The 17,094-nt window shown below is 39.4% G+C and overlaps 1 protein-coding gene across 1 annotated transcript in view; it reads left to right on the top strand.

The window, feature by feature from the left end:
- Window positions 1-1,425: 1,425 nt before the first annotated feature.
- Window positions 1,426-17,094, top strand: part of Dytn (dystrotelin) — a 35,225-nt gene continuing 19,556 nt past the window's right edge. Inside the window, exons 1-7 of the mRNA XM_048345739.1 lie at window positions 1,426-1,504; window positions 4,887-4,961; window positions 7,969-8,170; window positions 8,735-8,820; window positions 9,378-9,478; window positions 15,954-16,025; window positions 16,236-16,399. Coding sequence (XP_048201696.1) covers window positions 1,426-1,504; window positions 4,887-4,961; window positions 7,969-8,170; window positions 8,735-8,820; window positions 9,378-9,478; window positions 15,954-16,025; window positions 16,236-16,399 — 779 coding nt within the window. The remainder of the gene's footprint in view (window positions 1,505-4,886; window positions 4,962-7,968; window positions 8,171-8,734; window positions 8,821-9,377; window positions 9,479-15,953; window positions 16,026-16,235; window positions 16,400-17,094) is intronic.

Consider the following 17,094-nt stretch of genomic DNA (forward strand, 5'->3'; position numbering starts at 1 on the left):
CTTAGTAGCTGTGGAAAAAATAACATTCATTCTAGTGTCATTGGCTAAGCAAAATAATAATAATAATAAGGAATGTTGAAGCGGAATGTTGGAGCAAAATGTTTCTCAGAGTGTTTCCATTCACTTGAACCATGTATTATTATGTCTTTGAGCATCTAGAACTTTAGGCATCTGAAACCATCGGGTGCCTGATCCATTCAGCAGTTTCTTCCATTTTTGAGTTTTCTCCTATCATCAGGGGAAAAAAAAATAATGAAGCCTTAAGGAAGTGGAGCTAGAGGCAGATTACCTGGAATACTTATTCATATTCCACATTACACTGAAACACAGCTTGCCACGTTACGCTGAATAACTTGATCAGATGACGCTGCGAAGCATCGCTTGACAGGGGTGTTGGGCCAGATGGTCAGACAGCTACAAGGCCACTGCTCCGCCTGGAGCTGCAGCTGGAAGGCTGCACGGCTTCTGCATTGGCTGATTCTCTGTAGCCACTTTGGGCATCCGAGAGGAACCAGGGCACAAAAATTGGACAATCTCCAAAGGAACAACAAATGATAAATGCCGCTCTTTTGTAAATTATTTCTACATTATTATGCCTTTTCCACATTTGCTCTTCTTCAGAAGACAAAGGTGTCTCTGACTTCTCCCACCTCCTAACATTGCGCTCTTAAAACTAAGCATTTTCAAGACATAAGGAAACATTAAGTAACAAAAGAATTAGTGCAAATTACAGAAAACAATAAGCTCCCCACATATGATAATTTCTTATATGATTATGTATAGTCTCTTTCCATAAAATCCCCATACTTCCTTTGTTCAAAGAAAGCATTGCTTTGAAAGAATGTGTTCCTCTCCTTCCTGCTGGCAGCAAATTAATCTTTCTCCACCCTTTTACTTCTTGGGCCATGTTTGGCTTGGCTTTGTACTCAGCCATATATGAAAGCATCCAGTTCTCTGACACGCAGGACTCCCTAGAGTATATTTCAGGGATGACTCCTTAAATTCAAATAAGCTGTTAGATCTCCCCAAGGAATTTTTTTTAAAAAGCTTGAGCCTTGGGACACACAGAGGAATGATTGCAGAAGCATTACCTTTTCATTCTTTGAATTCTTCCATGACTGTCTGTACAGGAAAAAAAGATATGTCACCATAAACGATCTTGCATATTTGTTTGATTCATGACATCCACGGAGCAATGTGTGTTTCATTTCTGCTTTGGGCCTGCTTAGCAAAGGCTGAAGTCTGCCTATGTTTCTAGACACAGAAATTCTGCCAATGACTTTCAGTTCCATGGTAATCAGCTCACATTGAATTTGAAAAGTTTTATTTTCCTCAAGATGTTTTTCCCTCAGCATAATAAATACATGTCATTCTTGGGCGCAGAGCTTGTGGACATGGGAATCTTTCACCCTAGAATAAAGCATTATGGATGTAAAGTCAACCTTATCTGTTATCACAGGAAATACTGAAGATGCAATGCAGCTTGCCACCTGGTTTCTGATGTGTAAGATGGCTTCCTTTATCAGTCACCACTCTTAAATTAGCCCAATCCTCCACTCTTTCTGAGCTTTTATTCCCCCAGTATTGCCTTCTAATGTTAAATGGATGAACTTGTTCCCAACTTCATAAAGAACAGAAGCATGTGGACATGAGCTCTTCCCCAACCAGTGTCATTATTTTTTATGCTTCCTCTCAGGAAATAAGGGATAGGCTTCACTCCAGTGTCTCTCCCTCAGAGACTGTATTGTTTAATAATATTTCAGTTGCTTAGGAAAAAAAAACTTAACTCAAAGAGTTACCTTTTAGAATAAATAACTCAATCAAGAAAGTTATGGGAAAACATTGTGACTGTAGCTAATGTGTTATATTCCTAAAAATTGCTGAGGGAATAGATTCTATGTTCTAATCACCAAAAAATGAGGAAAATGCATACTTTAAAATAACCTGTAATAATACCTTATAAGACTAGGGTATGGGGCTGGGAATATGGCCTAGTGGTAAAGTACTCGCCTCGTATACATGAAGCCCTGGGTTCGATTCCTCAGTACCACATATATAGAAAAAGACTAGGGTATGTCTCAGTGGTAGAGTGCTAGAGTGGTAGGGTATGTGTTTAACTCCCCAAATTTGATCCCTGCACACACACACAAAAAGAGTTATACATAATAAGTATATATAGCTTTTAATCTATTAAATAAAACAAATAAAATGGAATGACATTTTATTATTTAATAGCATATTATTCCATATTCTGTATTATTACATAGCATATTATTCCAAAGCATAGCTTTGGCTAGCCTAAGATGTAGTTAGGAAAAAGTGGTTTCTTCATCTCCCAGTCCATCCCTGAGCTCCTTGCGTGCTGATAATTCTCAGGGTTCACGCTCTTTCAAGATAATGACTATTGCACCAAACCCCAACTTCAAGTTCAACTCCAGCAAGAAAAAAATAAGTCTACTTATTTGATAACTAGAACAAAGAGTCCCTCCAACCAAGTTCCCTTGGCACATTATGTGCCCACAATGATGGATGCAATGTTGCTTGGCAGACCTGGGCTCATCTCATTGAACATGGGAGACTTGCAAATAGCACTACTTGAGTTTCCTGGTTCATTATAAGAAAAGTGACTGTTTCCAGGTGACTGAGGGAACACGGCCCCTTTCTGAGAGATTGCTGCAGCAAGTAGTACCTGAATTCCCACTTCCTGAATCCATGATTTCTTTTTCTCTCCCAGCTCCTTGTCTCTGATGTGTACTCTGCAAGCATCACTAGCCTTTGCAAACAGAGCCTAGTTCTGTGTTCTTTCTTTCTTTTTTTTTTTGCTCAAGGCTAGCACTCTGCCACTTGAGCCACAGCGCCACTTCTGGATGTTTTCTATATATGTGGTGCTGGGGAATCGAACCTAGGACCTCATGTATATGAGGTGAGCACTCTTGCCACTAGGCCATATCCCCAGCCCCTCTGTGTTCTTTCTATATGGCTCCTTCATCAGAACTTTAGGCTACAGGTCTTGGAAAGGTGGTCTGTTTATAGGGTTTCTTGTTCAGTCCTCTGCAACTTGATGTTTCCACCTGTGACTCACTGAACCTACGGTTATAAAGAATTTCAATAATCAAGTTAATTGTTTTTAAAATGTAAGACTTTTTAAATCCCGTGGTTGGCCTTCTTCCAGCTTTCAGCTTTTTTTTAATCACTAGCTTGTCTTGCTTTCTGAAACTCCTCTTTCTTGACCTTTACCTTTCCTCTTGCTTTGCCTCTTCTTCCTCATACTCTTAGGTTTCTCTTTCTACTCAACTACCTACATGATTATGTTCCTCAGGGTGCCCTTACTTAGCCTGGTTTTCTCTTCACTTGACATACTCCAGTGAAGCAATCTAGTTGATGAGCAGGGAATCACCCAAAACCAACAACTTCTAAAACTCTAACATATCCCAATTAGCAACTAGGACCCCAGATGCAAAATCAAACATTGAAGACTCTTCAGCACACTAAACAGCACCCTTTCCAATAGCTTCTAAAGCTGACTCATCAAGACATAGCCACCAGCTACCTGTGACTATTGAGCACTTAAAATACAGCTAGTATGAACTGAAATGTGCCACAAGTATAAAAAGATGTCTGAGTTCAGGGACTTAGTAATGTACGTCATTCTGCTTACACGTTAAACATCTCACCAGATATGAAGAGTGATCATTTTGGTTTTAGAAAACAAAAACCCTCTTAAACTAATTGATAATTAAATTTAGGGCATAAATGAAACAAATTTAAGTTGTAGATCCTTGAAGAAGTAAGAGAAACAAGTTTTGTAAGTATATTACCTATATTTTCTTATTTAAACCATAAAAACATTATAAAACAATTTATTATAATCCATATATCTGGTGACGAAAACTGAATTATAAGGAAATTAATTTCCCCCAAAGGAGGAATGAAGCCATTGAACTAATCAGGGATGTCTCTAAATCTTTTTCCTCTAATTTCTCTCCTTCTCCTCCCCACCAAAATGGGCAAATACACACTCTGTGCCTGGTAAGTACTCAAAAATGCTAGCCATTCTGGCAGTGATGTTGGTGGTACTAACTCAAAATAAGACATACTAACAGTTTACTTTAATTATAAGAGCCATTTATCCTATTTGTTGACAAATTTGAGTAATGGTGACAGGTAAAAAGAAAATAACTGAAAACATTAATAACTTAAGCCCTGAGATAAGTCTACTGCTAATAATTTGGTGGACAATGCCACTAGAAGCTAAATTCCAACAGGATGAGGTTTGTTGTTATTGTCATTGTTAATGAGACAGGGTCTCACGTAGCTCAGGCTGGCCTTGAACTCACAATCTTCCTGCACCATTCTTCAAAGTGTGAGGGTTACAGGCATGCACTACTACACCCAATAAGGACAAGGATTTTTATCAGCTTAGTTAACTGCTTACTATACATCAAAGATTTAGAATCATACCAGAAACAGATAGTAAGAGCTCAACAAAATGTTTGCTAAATTCATGAGTGAGTGGATAGCTTTTGCATCTTTTTCATGTATGCATAAATGTACATATATATGTAAGAGTTTATATTCTATTTTGTTCTATTTCTAACACAATGCCATTGACTTCTTCTATAGAAAAAGGGGGGATAAGTGCAGGAACACTCTCCACTTTTTGCTAAACTCCTCTATTTGGTGAGGTAGGAAGATAACATCACCAGCCCTAAGATATTATATAAGTCCATTATTATTTGGTTCTAAGTGGAAAAGAATACTCTCTATCTTCACTTTCTCATCTGCAAAATAAAGAAGGACTATATGAGGCCTAAGACTCCTTTCCAAGATGTGGGACTTACAGTGAAGCAGCGTTTCATGGATGACATTTCCTGTTTTCTTTGCAGGTGCTCTTAATAGTATTGAAAATTCTGTCTATAGGACAGCCTTCAAACTACGATCAGTGCAAACTCTGTGCCAATGTAAGTACAAACACTCTGGAAATGCATAAAATAATCCTACCTGGTTGGTGTGTGATATAAACATCATAAAGAAAGACAGAACTTGCCCCATGCAAGAATCTCTTGGGCTCTGGAAGGCGGAGCCTGTGCATCTGCCCATTGGTAACAGACAGGATGACAGGGAGGGATGAACACACCCTGAGCATTCAGCCCACAGTATAATAGAAAACACAAAATATGGATAACAATTTGAACAATCTTGTATTTTTCTTATGTGGCATTTAAACCCATTATTTTTTAAATTTCCCTTTAAGGTTATCATCAATATAGGCATAAAATATAATGACCAAAAAAACCCCAACCTTAGATGCCATACTAGTAGTTTAAATATAGAAATTTAAAGTTCCTCCTATCATATACAATTTAAACTTTTGAGTTGCGCCTCTTGTCTATAACCAAACATGCAAATGTAGATCCTAATGAGTAATCAATGGGCCACAATTCTTTCACATATCTGGAGAATTACTTGCCAGCTGCTACTTTGGTTCTAATTTCTATCTTATTGAATAAGATGGTTTTCCCCCTCATATCCATATCTATAAATAAAGTGATAAAACAAATGCCAAATAAAAAATACAACATGTTAAAAAATATCTATCTTGTAAAAATTCTCCAAAGTGAAATGAATGGGGTGCAATCTGGAAAACCAGGGCACTCGTCCTCCCCAAAGTCATTAACGTTTCCTATATTTTGTTTTCGTACTTTGTGTAAAATGCTCTGACATTTATATCAGACTTAAAAGAAAATAGGTTATTTGTATGACACTTCCACTAAAGGTTTGTGATCTCTTTTGTTTTTCCTTTTTCTTCTATCCAATAAATTATATCTATTAGTAGTCTTTATACAGTGCTTCAAAAAGGGTATGGTGTGAGGAAGGGCCCAACAGGGCTAGAAAATGGGAGGAATGTATTCAGCAAAGGTCAGGGAGAGATTGGGCAGAGACCATCTGTTCAAGAATAACTGGCTGGGAATATGGCCTAGTGGCAAGAGTGTTTGCCTCCTATACATGAAACCCTAGGTTCGATTCCTCAGCATCACATATATAGAAAAGCCCAGAAGTGGCACTGTGGCTCAAGTTGGCAGAGTGCTAGCCTTGAGCAAAAAGAAGCCAGGACAGTGCTCAGGCCCTATACATGAAACCCTAGGTTCGATTCCTCAGCATCACATATATAGAAAAGCCCAGAAGTGGCACTGTGGCTCAAGTTGGCAGAGTGCTAGCCTTGAGCAAAAAGAAGCCAGGACAGTGCTCAGGCCCTGAATCCAAGCCCCTGGACTGAGCAAAAAAAAGAACAACTCTGGACTTTTCCATCTTCCATAGTGTGCTTCTGTACCAGGCTCTTCTGAAGAGGGGACTTGGACTTTGCAATTTTGTTTGTTTGGCTGGTTTGTTTTTTTGTTTTGTTTATCACTACTCTAGACAAAACGCACAACTTGATTTTTATTATTTCAGGGATAAGTAAAAATCGCCCATTGCCTCCTCATGTATGCTCCTTTCCTGAGAGTGTCTTTCACTAAGGAACATGGGCAGCAAAAGTTCACCAACGTCTCCATAGTTAACACATGGAAATATGCAGCAGCACAAATGGGGAAGGCATGTTTTTTGAGCTGTCTGTTATTTCTGGCATCAGAAATAATGAATGAATGTGATACTCGGAGAAATATTAACAGCATATAAAAATACCAGTGGTTTAAAATCTACCTAGGAAATATATGCAAGCAAACATTTGAGAGAGGGGAACAAAAGTCATGAACTTCAAAGAATAAAAAAATATTTTAAAGCCTCCCCTGAACCGCAAGTAGTGGGATGTACAGACAATCACTGCAGAGCTGGCCATGGGATGAATGGGCTGTGCCCTTATCTGGTTTCCAGTAACACCGAATTCTCAGCAAAAGACAGAAACCTCCCTGTGTTCAGAGTGTCAGGCTCACATGATAGAGGTTGTGATGGGATAATGACCGAAGAGTTAACAGCTTCTACCACCTTTGCCTAGGTACTTAAGTATTTAAGTACTGTTTCTCCATTCTGGAAATTCACCGCTTAAAAGCAATATAAGTAAACACATTTTTATTTTACTTGCTAGATTCTTTATCTGTGAGGATGATTTATGAAGTGCAGAGCGGTTCGGGGTTTTATCATCTTACAGGCCCCAGGCTTCCCAACATTCCGCCTCTCAGACGATACGGAGGGTGACTATTAATTTTGTCTGCCATCCCTGTTCACAGGGAACTGTACATTGGGTTTAGTTCTGTTTCATTCTTTGTTGTGTTCATTGCTTTGTTAAAAAAAATTAAGGAAAACATGGTGGAAATACATATATAAAAAGATAAAAACATGACATTTTTGTAAGTAACTCTAGTATTATGAAGTGCTGTCTCTAGATAATGATATTAATGGAACCAAGATCAAAAAGGTGATATGACTGAGCCAAGGGCAAGACCCTAACCTTTGATAACTCAGAAATTGCTTTTACAAAGAGCCCTGTACTTTCCTAACTGTGGCATCTGAATGCGTGAGCTCTTCTGAAGCCAGACAGCAGACGCTGTGTTTGATCATGGGAAGGCAATTGGTTCAGTCCACTTAAGATGTGGTGTACAAATATGATTTGCTCAACTGATCACCATGATACTTCAGCTGCCTTTGAGTGCTCATTTCTCTAGCTTCTCACTTTGCCCTGTTTTCACTTCATCCTATAAAACAACACACCAAAAATGAGTATACTGGCAATAAAATCTCAATGCATTGTTAACAGATGCACTTTTCCAAAAATCCAATTGGCTGTCAGAATAGCAATAGTCAGATTACATGCAAAATATATGTATCCAAATAGTGGTCATATTTTATCCCCTTTGAAACAAATAGCTGCCATAACAAGATAGCTTTGCTTGAATACTGGGAGACACTTGCTTTATTGGAAGCCATTTATTCTCATCAGAACATAAGGACCAAGCCTTCATTTGCTTCCTGCAGTGGACTTGATGGACAGCTCCCTGATTCAGCAGGTCCTACTTCGTCCAAGATTCCCAGAAGCCAGGGAGAGCTCCCTTTCTGTGCACCAACTTTTTCAGGAGCTCCAAGAATTGTTTCAGAAAGTCAAGGCTGGAAAACCAGGTCAGGTGCATCCCAGAGCTCCAGAACTCACTCTGAGCCTTCTCATGACGATGTATGACAGGTGAGGATGTGGATACTTCACTGGGACCTCAGGGCAATGTTGATTTATCACTGGTTAATGACTGGTGCTACCTAGTGTTTGCCTGCAGTATATGATAATATATATATATATATATATTATATGATAAAGCATATTTGTTTGTTTTAAACATACTTGTTACTCATTCAGGAAGAGAACAAAAAGGTAAATGTTTATCAGTAATATAAGTGATCCATGGATTCCCCATTAGTATTTATCTTATGCAAACTCATATCTCATCTGGAAATTATCTGCTCCATTCAGATCATACCTACATCCCTAGCCCCTGACCGACCTTACCATAGAAAGGCATCTGAGAACTAGGTGTTGAAGGAATGAATGGAGTATAAAGGAGTCAATAAATAGAGAAGTGTTTTGATTCAATCCATTCTCCTGCCAAATCCAGATACAGGAAGAGAAGCCATGAAAAGTTAAGACATTGTAAGACCATATTAAGCATTGTCCATGAATAGGTATGGTTTGGATCAACATCTTTTTATACCCTTGCCCTTTGTATTCTTATCCCTGGGATTCGTCATCATGCAGCACAGGATCGGGGTTTCTGAAGCTTCTCCCTGTGACCGCTGCCCTCATTGCCCTCTGTGGGGACAGCCCTCTTACAAAATACAGAGGTAACCTGAAGAGTTCTGTGTGCTTGAAACAATGGCCCCGCCCCAGTCAGCAAAACATTATCTTCTCTACCCACCTCTTAAGTCCCTCTGCCATTCTGGGTTGTTCAGTTTTTTGTTTTGTTTTTGGCCTGTGCTCAGCATGACTGGTGTGGTTTTATTTTTATTTAAATGTTTACATTTGTGAGGATTTCCATTTTTTTTAAATCTGTGCTTTTGAATTATGTGTTTCTTGGTTGTCTTGCTTATTTACAATTTCAGGGACTATCCAGAAAAGTACTAAGTATTGTTCTTTAAAGGCTAAACTGATCCTCATATTACCATTTACCAGCCTTCACCACAGAAGTCTTAAATTATCAAGGGTTTGAAATGTAAATTGGGTCTCATTGGTTATCCAATGATGTGAATTGGGAGACCTTCAAAACAAAGCAAACAACGAACCAAGAACATAACTGTGTCTTCCATTTCCTTCATAATTACAAAGAAACAATTCGAAGCACACATGCATCAAAGACTTTAGTAGCTTGACTTATAGGTTTCTTTTCCCTTTGTGTATCTAGCTCTTTTTCAATTGTATGCACAAAATAAGAAGAGAGGCTATGATTCCGGGGCACGCATGACTCGAAGGATTTTGAGAAACCTACTAACAGATGTACAGCAGGTAAATCCTGATAGCTAGGAATTCTAATTCTTGTTGGCTATAGATATTAGCCACAGTATTATTGAAGTGTTTGATTTTTACAGTGTCAAGTCTGTCCCCTTTCTAGTCCCAGCTACTCAGTATAGGCTCTCATTAACTTTAGCCTGCCTTTATTTTTTTATTATAGTAAAGATGATGGACAGGGGGATTACAATTACATAAGCTAGGTAATAAGTACACTTCTTTTTGAACAGTGTCATTTCTTCCAGTTTTTCTCTCTTGACCCCTCTCCCCCACAAGTTGTGTAGTTCATTTTCAGCATAATGTCTAGTGAGTATCACTGCTGCATTTGTTCACCCTTTGTCCCACCATTTCTATGCCCCCCTTGCCCTCCTAAAAACCAATAAACTTACAAGAAAAAAAGGTATAGAAATCAAAAGCAGTGACAAAGGAGAAAAACAAACAAAATAAAAAGCAAAATAACTAAAAACATCTTGTTTCCATTTCTTGCAGTTCATTTTGATAAACATCATTTTATATGTTCAAACGTACATAGCTATTGAGCCTTTGTGATCCACTCCTGAAACTATCCTTCTTTGGTCTCACTGTATCTTAATACTGCTGCTGTTTAGAGTCCTGTATAAATTACCATGCCCAAGTGTAATTTTTTTGTCTTTTACCAACCAGTGTGTTTCCTTGTAGATTTATAGGCACATACTAGTTACAACAAACGAGAGAAACCATGCAATCTATGTTTTGTTTTGTTTTGTTTTGCTTTTTGGTCTGGCTTAATATAATGGCTTACTTCATTTAATATAATTTTTCCAAATCTTTCCATTTCCTTACATATGATGTTATATCATTCTTTATGATGGAAGTATAGAACTCCTTTGTGTATATACACCACATTTTCTTTATCCATTTCTTATCCATCTCCACTGAGGGGCATCTGGGTAGATTTCATATCTTGGCTACAGTAAACAATGTGGTAATGAACATGGTTGTACAGGTAGCTTTAGTGTGGCCTTCTTTGCTATAGTATGCCCAGGAGTAGCATTGCTGGGTCATAGGAAAGCTCTCTGTTTAGTCTTTTGAGGAACCTCCATAATGCTTCTCAGGATGTTTGAACAGTTTACATTCCCATCAACAGTGTAGCAGGGTTCCCTTTTGGCCACATCCCCACCAGCATCTGTTATTGTTAGTTTTCTTGCTACTGGCCATTCTAACTGGGTGAGGTGGAATCTCAATGTTGTTTTGATTTGAATTTTTTTATTAGCCTGATCTTTACAATTGCATCCCAACAGATTTCTCTTAACTTACACCTGTCACCAATGTCTCTCCTCTGTATTGAGCCACTGACCTTTCCAAAAACATGTCGCCATGTATTGTCAGCTTTCTGTTACTGTAATCTTTGTCTTGGAATGTCCTTCAACAGTGAACCTGTGTAGAAATTCTAAATTCAATGCACAAGTACCAGCCTTGAGTCAGAAGTTATAGTTGCCTTCTTGATACTGGATTTTACTATCGCAAGCCTGGTATTATTACATATACTTTGTCTTTCTCCCTAGCAAATGGTTAGCAGTTCTCTGCCTTAAGTTATGGAAGGGATTACATGATCAATATGAAACTATTTTTCCTGCCTTCTTCAGTAGGTCTTATTATTATGTTATAGCCAAATAATCTGGTCTCTCAATTGGTTTCTTTTTCTCCTCTTTTTTTTTTATTCTCTCTCTTTTTTTTTTTTTTTTTGCCAGTCCTGGGGCTTGGACTCAGGGCCTGAGCACTGTCCCTGGCTTCTTCTTGCTCAAGGCTAGCACTCTGCCACTTGAGCCACAGCACCACTTCTGGCCATTTTCTGTATATGTGGTGCTGGGGAATTGAACCTAGGGCCTCATGTATACGAGGCAAGCACTCTTGCCACTAGGCCATATCCCCAGCCCTCTTTTTCTCCTCTTTGAGGAGAGAATTGTTTAGATTGATATTTCTACTGGGGAAAAAATTACTGGAGAGTCCTTTACTGCCATCTTGCTTTACCCTCTCTCTCCTGCTTTCTCCAAGATGTTCATATTTCTTAAATAAAGTGATGGCTTTTAAAATTTTTGTAAGGCTAATGTGTCAAGCATAAATACCAACAAGTGTTCTGTAGTTAGAACACACATAGAATTGATTCCCAGGCATGTCTCAGGGTGTCGCATAGCACATGATCTTACTCAGCAACCTCATATCTCAAAACCCAAGCAGGTAGAGAGCCAGGGAGAACAGCATAATTTATTCACCCAACTTCGCAAGCAGACTAGGAACACTAGCATATTAAGTGGAGGAAGTGCTGAAAAGAGATAGACTACAGGGCATTTTCCTTCTCTGTAGAATTTCTTGTGGTTCCCTTCTGACTACCACTACTGTTTCCAGGCTACCTCAGTCCAATAGGTCTTAAAAATCTGTCCTTGTTCCAAACTAAGGTCAATGAGCTGCTGAAATGGCAACTCTTGTAGCAATATCCAAGACCTACCCTCCATGACCATTTATTAGCATGATTCTGATAAAGCTATTGGGATAGTAGAGATTTGCATAGCAAATTATCATCCTCTTGACTGCCATTATGGAATCAAAAATGAATTCCCACAGAAAATTTCATCCCCTACTATGTGATTCAACTTCTCCCTTAAGAATCTTAATTATCATTTCAAGTGCCATTCTGCCCGAGCCAGCATGTCATCTAGCCACATTTAATGATTCCATGGAACACCTGCAAGAAATTAGTCGAATGGCCAATTAATCCACAAAATCTTAATGCATTTTCTTAAAGGCAAAATGGAGGTTGAAACACTATAATAAACTGACAGGTTGAATTGTAAACCCTTAAAGATCATAAAAATATAATTGAAAACTCAAAATAAAATAAGACACTCTACAAAAATACATTTTCTTTACACTAGAATCATAAAGGTAGCAAGCTGGTCCTATGTTATCCACCTGCCTTATCTTACAAATAAAATGAAATTCCTATCAGCAACATAGTGTGATACAGTAGTTTATCAGAACCCATGAGCCAAAAGATGAGTAATGGGTGATTGTGTGTGTGTGTGTGTGTGTGTGTGTGTATGTGTGTATGCGTGTATAATGTGTATGTGCCATATAACTCAGGGAGTAGTTACTTACATTCTACTGGTGACAGGGTTATTATCCATTTAAAGTACAAGCCATCTTGTCACTCTTACACAAATGTTTGTTGACTTCAGCCTGGCTAATTATCAGCAATGAGGTTCTAAGTGCCACTTTCCTGATTAGAAGAATGTTTATTCGAGTTGATAGTCTCAGCAGGGAGTTCTTTGAGATGACTTTTGAGCTTGCAGGCAATGCCTGCTAACAGCCTGTACTGTAGAAGACATCAGACATGAAGCTGGAACTCAGACTAAATGGAAAGAAATGGAGGTGACAGATACACATATGAGTGCATAGAAGAGTATCAGAGCCATGCTTAAGTCATCCTGAAAGTCACAAAGCTGCTTAGTCCCTTAAACTCTTTATGGTGACTGAACAGAAGATAGGAATCACCAAACAAACAGTGGTTACAAAGCTTTGTAGAAAAACATCAATAAAAAGTAACATTTTCTGTAGTGAGACTCCAGTTGTGCAGATAACTTGATTTCTGACTTTCAGAAGTGAATAGCTATAGATACCAGTCTCAATAGCATGCCAAGACCTTCTCTCAACAAGAAAGAAAAAAGGAACAGAGAGAAAGAGAACGAGAGAGAGAGAGAAGAGAAAGGAAGGAAAGAAGGAAGGAAGACAGGTTAGGAGGGAGGGAAGGAAGGATGAAAGGAGGAAGGGAGAGAGAGAAAAGAGAAAGTGAGAAAGAAGTGAGAAAGTGAGAAGAAAGGAAAGAATGAAAGAAGGAAGGAAGGAGGGAAGGAAGGAAAGAAAGAAGGAAGGAAAGAAAGAGGAAGGAAGGAAGGAAGGAAGGAAGGAAGGAAGAAAGGAAGGAAGGAAGGAAGGAAGGCTAACAGGAGAAAAGGAGAGAGATAGCAGAAGACCAAAGAGAAGGGGAAGAAAGGAGAGAGGGTAGAAAGGGAAGGAAGGAAGGAAGGATGGAAGGAAGGAAGGAAGGAAAGAAAGAAGGAAGGAGGAAGGGAAGGAAAGAAGGAAAGGAGGGAAGGAAGGAAGGAGGGAGGAGTGAAGGAAAGAAGGAAGTGAAGGAAAAATTGAAAGAAAGACGATCGATTCAACATAAGTATGCATTTGTGTAATGATTAGCACTGGCATATATATATATATGGCATATATATGCCATATATATATATATGCCATATATATATGCCATATATATATACACCATTTTCTTCATTTATTAGTGTCAATGGACATCAAAGTTGTTACAATATCTTGACCACCATAAGCAGTGCTGCAATGAACAGAGGAATGCAAATCTCTCTAACTTCATTTCCAGCCCCAAAGATTGGTTTGGTTATAAAGTGGTCCTCAAAGGGCTCATGTGCCAAAAGCATGAACCCAAGTTGGTGGGTCCAATTATTCAGAGGCAGTTGGATCATGATTAATTAATGTATTAATCCACTTCTGGATTCATCACTCAAATGGGCTATTGGGAAGTGGCAAAAAACTTTAGACACGGGGATCTATTTGGAACACCAGAATCCATATTGTCTCAGGCTCCTTCCTCTCTCTACTCTCTGGCTGCTATAAGGTAAGCAGCTCAGCTTCACCACACTCATTTTCCATGGTGGTCTACCTCAGCATAGCCTCGCAACAATGCAGGAACCAACCATGGACTGAAACCCTGAATCACAAGACATATTTCCCTTTTTGAAGTTATGTCAGGTCTTTTGTCATAGCAACATTAAAAAAAATCTATTGTAACTGGCTTTTGTTAAAATGAGATGTTTGAAAAGGTCATTAAAAGTACTATCAACTAGGGTCATGCAAAGGTGGTGGCTCATGCCTATATTCCCAGCAATGTAGGAGGGAAACTAAGAGGATTGTGATCTGAATCAGCTTCAGGCAAAAGTAAGAGCCTACCTGAAAAATGAACTAGTTTTGTAAGTATTGCTGTTGCATTGGTTTGTCTTTTTATCCTTTGTCTTTCCATTTTGATACTCCCCTTCCCTTCCCTAGTTCCAATACACGTATATACAATATCCAGGGTACCAAAATCAGTTACAGGGATATCAGAGGTAAAACCACAGGAAAGAAAGACAAAAGGAAATGGGCATAATTTCACATGGTATGTTGAAAATAACAACAAGGATAAACCACTTGTTTCTATAACTTGGAGTTCATTTAGCTTAGCATCATCATATGTGTTCATATGGGCACAGCTATTAGGCTATTGTGATCTTCTGCTAGGATTATCCCAGACGTATACTAATTATTCCCTATGAGGGAGACCATAGAGTCCATATTTCTTTGGGTCTGGCTCACTTGACTTAGTATGATTTTTTCCAAGTCCTTCCTTTTCCTTACGAATAGGGCAATGTCAATCTTTCTGATAGAGGCATGGAATTCCATTGTGTATATGTACCACATTTTCTTGATCCATTCATCTACTGAGGTGCACCTGGGTTGATTCCATATTTTAGCGATGACATATTGTGCTGTGGTGAACATAGTATGGTGTAAATCAACTGTACAACTCATATGGGGAGGAATGAAGAGGGGGAGGCAGGGGAAAAATGAGGGAGGAGGTAACAAGTTGGATAAGAAATGCACTCACTGCCTTATGTATGAAACTGTAACCCCTCTGAACTTCACTTTAACAATAAAGAAATGAAAAAAATAGACAAAAAAATGAACTAAAACAAAAAGGGCTGGGGAAGGGATATGGTTCAAGTGATAAAGTACTTGCCTAGCAAGCACAAAGCTCTGAGTTCAATCCACAGTATTGCTAAAAAAAAATTAAAGGAGAGAGGTAGTATAAATTTTAATGCACTGTTATTGTTTAATGCTAACTTGACTCTGATCATAAAATGTGACAAGATAGAAGCTACTCCTTTGTCATTCCAGTTGCAGACTTCCTTGTTTCCCTCCTCTTGTTTATTGGCTCTTTCAACTTAAGCACTCCACAAAACCTAGACTTGGTGGGGGGGGGGGGCGAGAAACACAACAGACCTGGGGCTTGAACTCAGGGCCTAGGTATTGTTTCAGAGCCTCTTTGTGCTCAAGGCTAGTGCTGTAATCACTTGAGTCACAGTACCAATTCTGTTTTTTTCTGGGTAGGTTATCAGAGATAAGAGGTTCATGGACTTTCCTGCCCGGGCTGGCTTCGAACTAGGATAATCAGATCTCAGCCTCCTGAGTAATTAGGATTACAGGTGTGAGCCACTGGCACTTGGCTCTAGACATATTTTATTATTTGACTGAAACAGTTGATGTCATCTGAGAAACCCCATACTTGTGCCTCCATAAGTGTGAGCCTCATCACACACCCCTGCTGATCCGGGCCACTAGGCTCTCTATTTTCTAACGAAGTTGCCTCTTGCAGATCCCCACTGTGGTGGGAGAGCGCCACACTCTGTGCTCAGTGGACAGTGCCATCCACAGCTGTTTCCGAGGGGTGAGTGCCTTGCAAACGTCCCTGGGAGGTGGGGTTCCAGGAGCTTTCGGACTGATTTAAAGTAGACTAGCAGACATCCCAGACAAGGCAAGTTAGGAGCTAACCTTGCTTTCCCTTGTTTCAGCATTCTTCTCTTTAGAAACATAGACCCAGAAGATCAAAGTGCAAATCATGCCTAGAAATATGTTTTATGTGCTATTGTGTTTCCAGGTGCTCAGCCCAGGAATCAAGGAGGAGAAATTCCTATCTTGGATGCAATCGGAGCCTCTTATCCTCCTGTGGCTTCCCACCTGCCACCGACTTTCAGCCACGGAGCAGGCCACGCACCCAGCCCGGTGCAGTGTCTGCAGGGCCTTCCCCATCACGGGGCTGAGGTACAGTCACCACGGGTGTTTATAGGTGGTCACTCGCCAAATGGGCTCCGAGGTGGGCGGACTCTCTCCAGATTCTTTCATTGACGTTCAAAAAGCAATCATTTCCTCTGTGGCACCCTCGTTAAGAAAAGATTTATTCTACCTCCAAGAATTGATGGAATACTGAATTCTTCCATTGACATCATACTCTGATCAGTAATCCGTTTTATTTCTCTAAAAGGGAACATTATCTTTTATTCCAAGAAAAACTTTCTAAATACCCACAATACCAACCAGAATAACATTAAGCAAATGCTAGGCTGAGCAGTCCACTTGAATTATCTCATTTAGAACAGGTCACACACCTCGTGAAAGGTAAACTTGCCTCAATTTTCAGAAAAGTTCAAAATTAAGAGGGTTGGCAAGTAGCAGAGGTGAGTGAGCTGGCGTCCGTGCCCTCTAATCATAAAGCTATGCTGCCCCCTTGTGTAGACAAAAGAAAGTGTAGGACGCACAGAATGATCAGATACCTAGGGAGCAATTCAGACCAGCATCTCTAAGAGGAAGGGGAAATTTGAAAGCTAGTTTGGGAGGCAAGCGATCCTGATCTTTCCACAGCTTTAAGGATAATGGGCATCTTAAAGCCAGCTACTCTGGAGGTTGAAGCCTAGAAGATCATAGTTCAAAGACAGCTAAGGCAGGGCTGGGGATATAGC

Source organism: Perognathus longimembris, chromosome 4 (genome assembly GCF_023159225.1).
Source record: "Perognathus longimembris pacificus isolate PPM17 chromosome 4, ASM2315922v1, whole genome shotgun sequence".
Taxonomy (NCBI): Eukaryota; Metazoa; Chordata; class Mammalia; order Rodentia; family Heteromyidae; genus Perognathus; species Perognathus longimembris.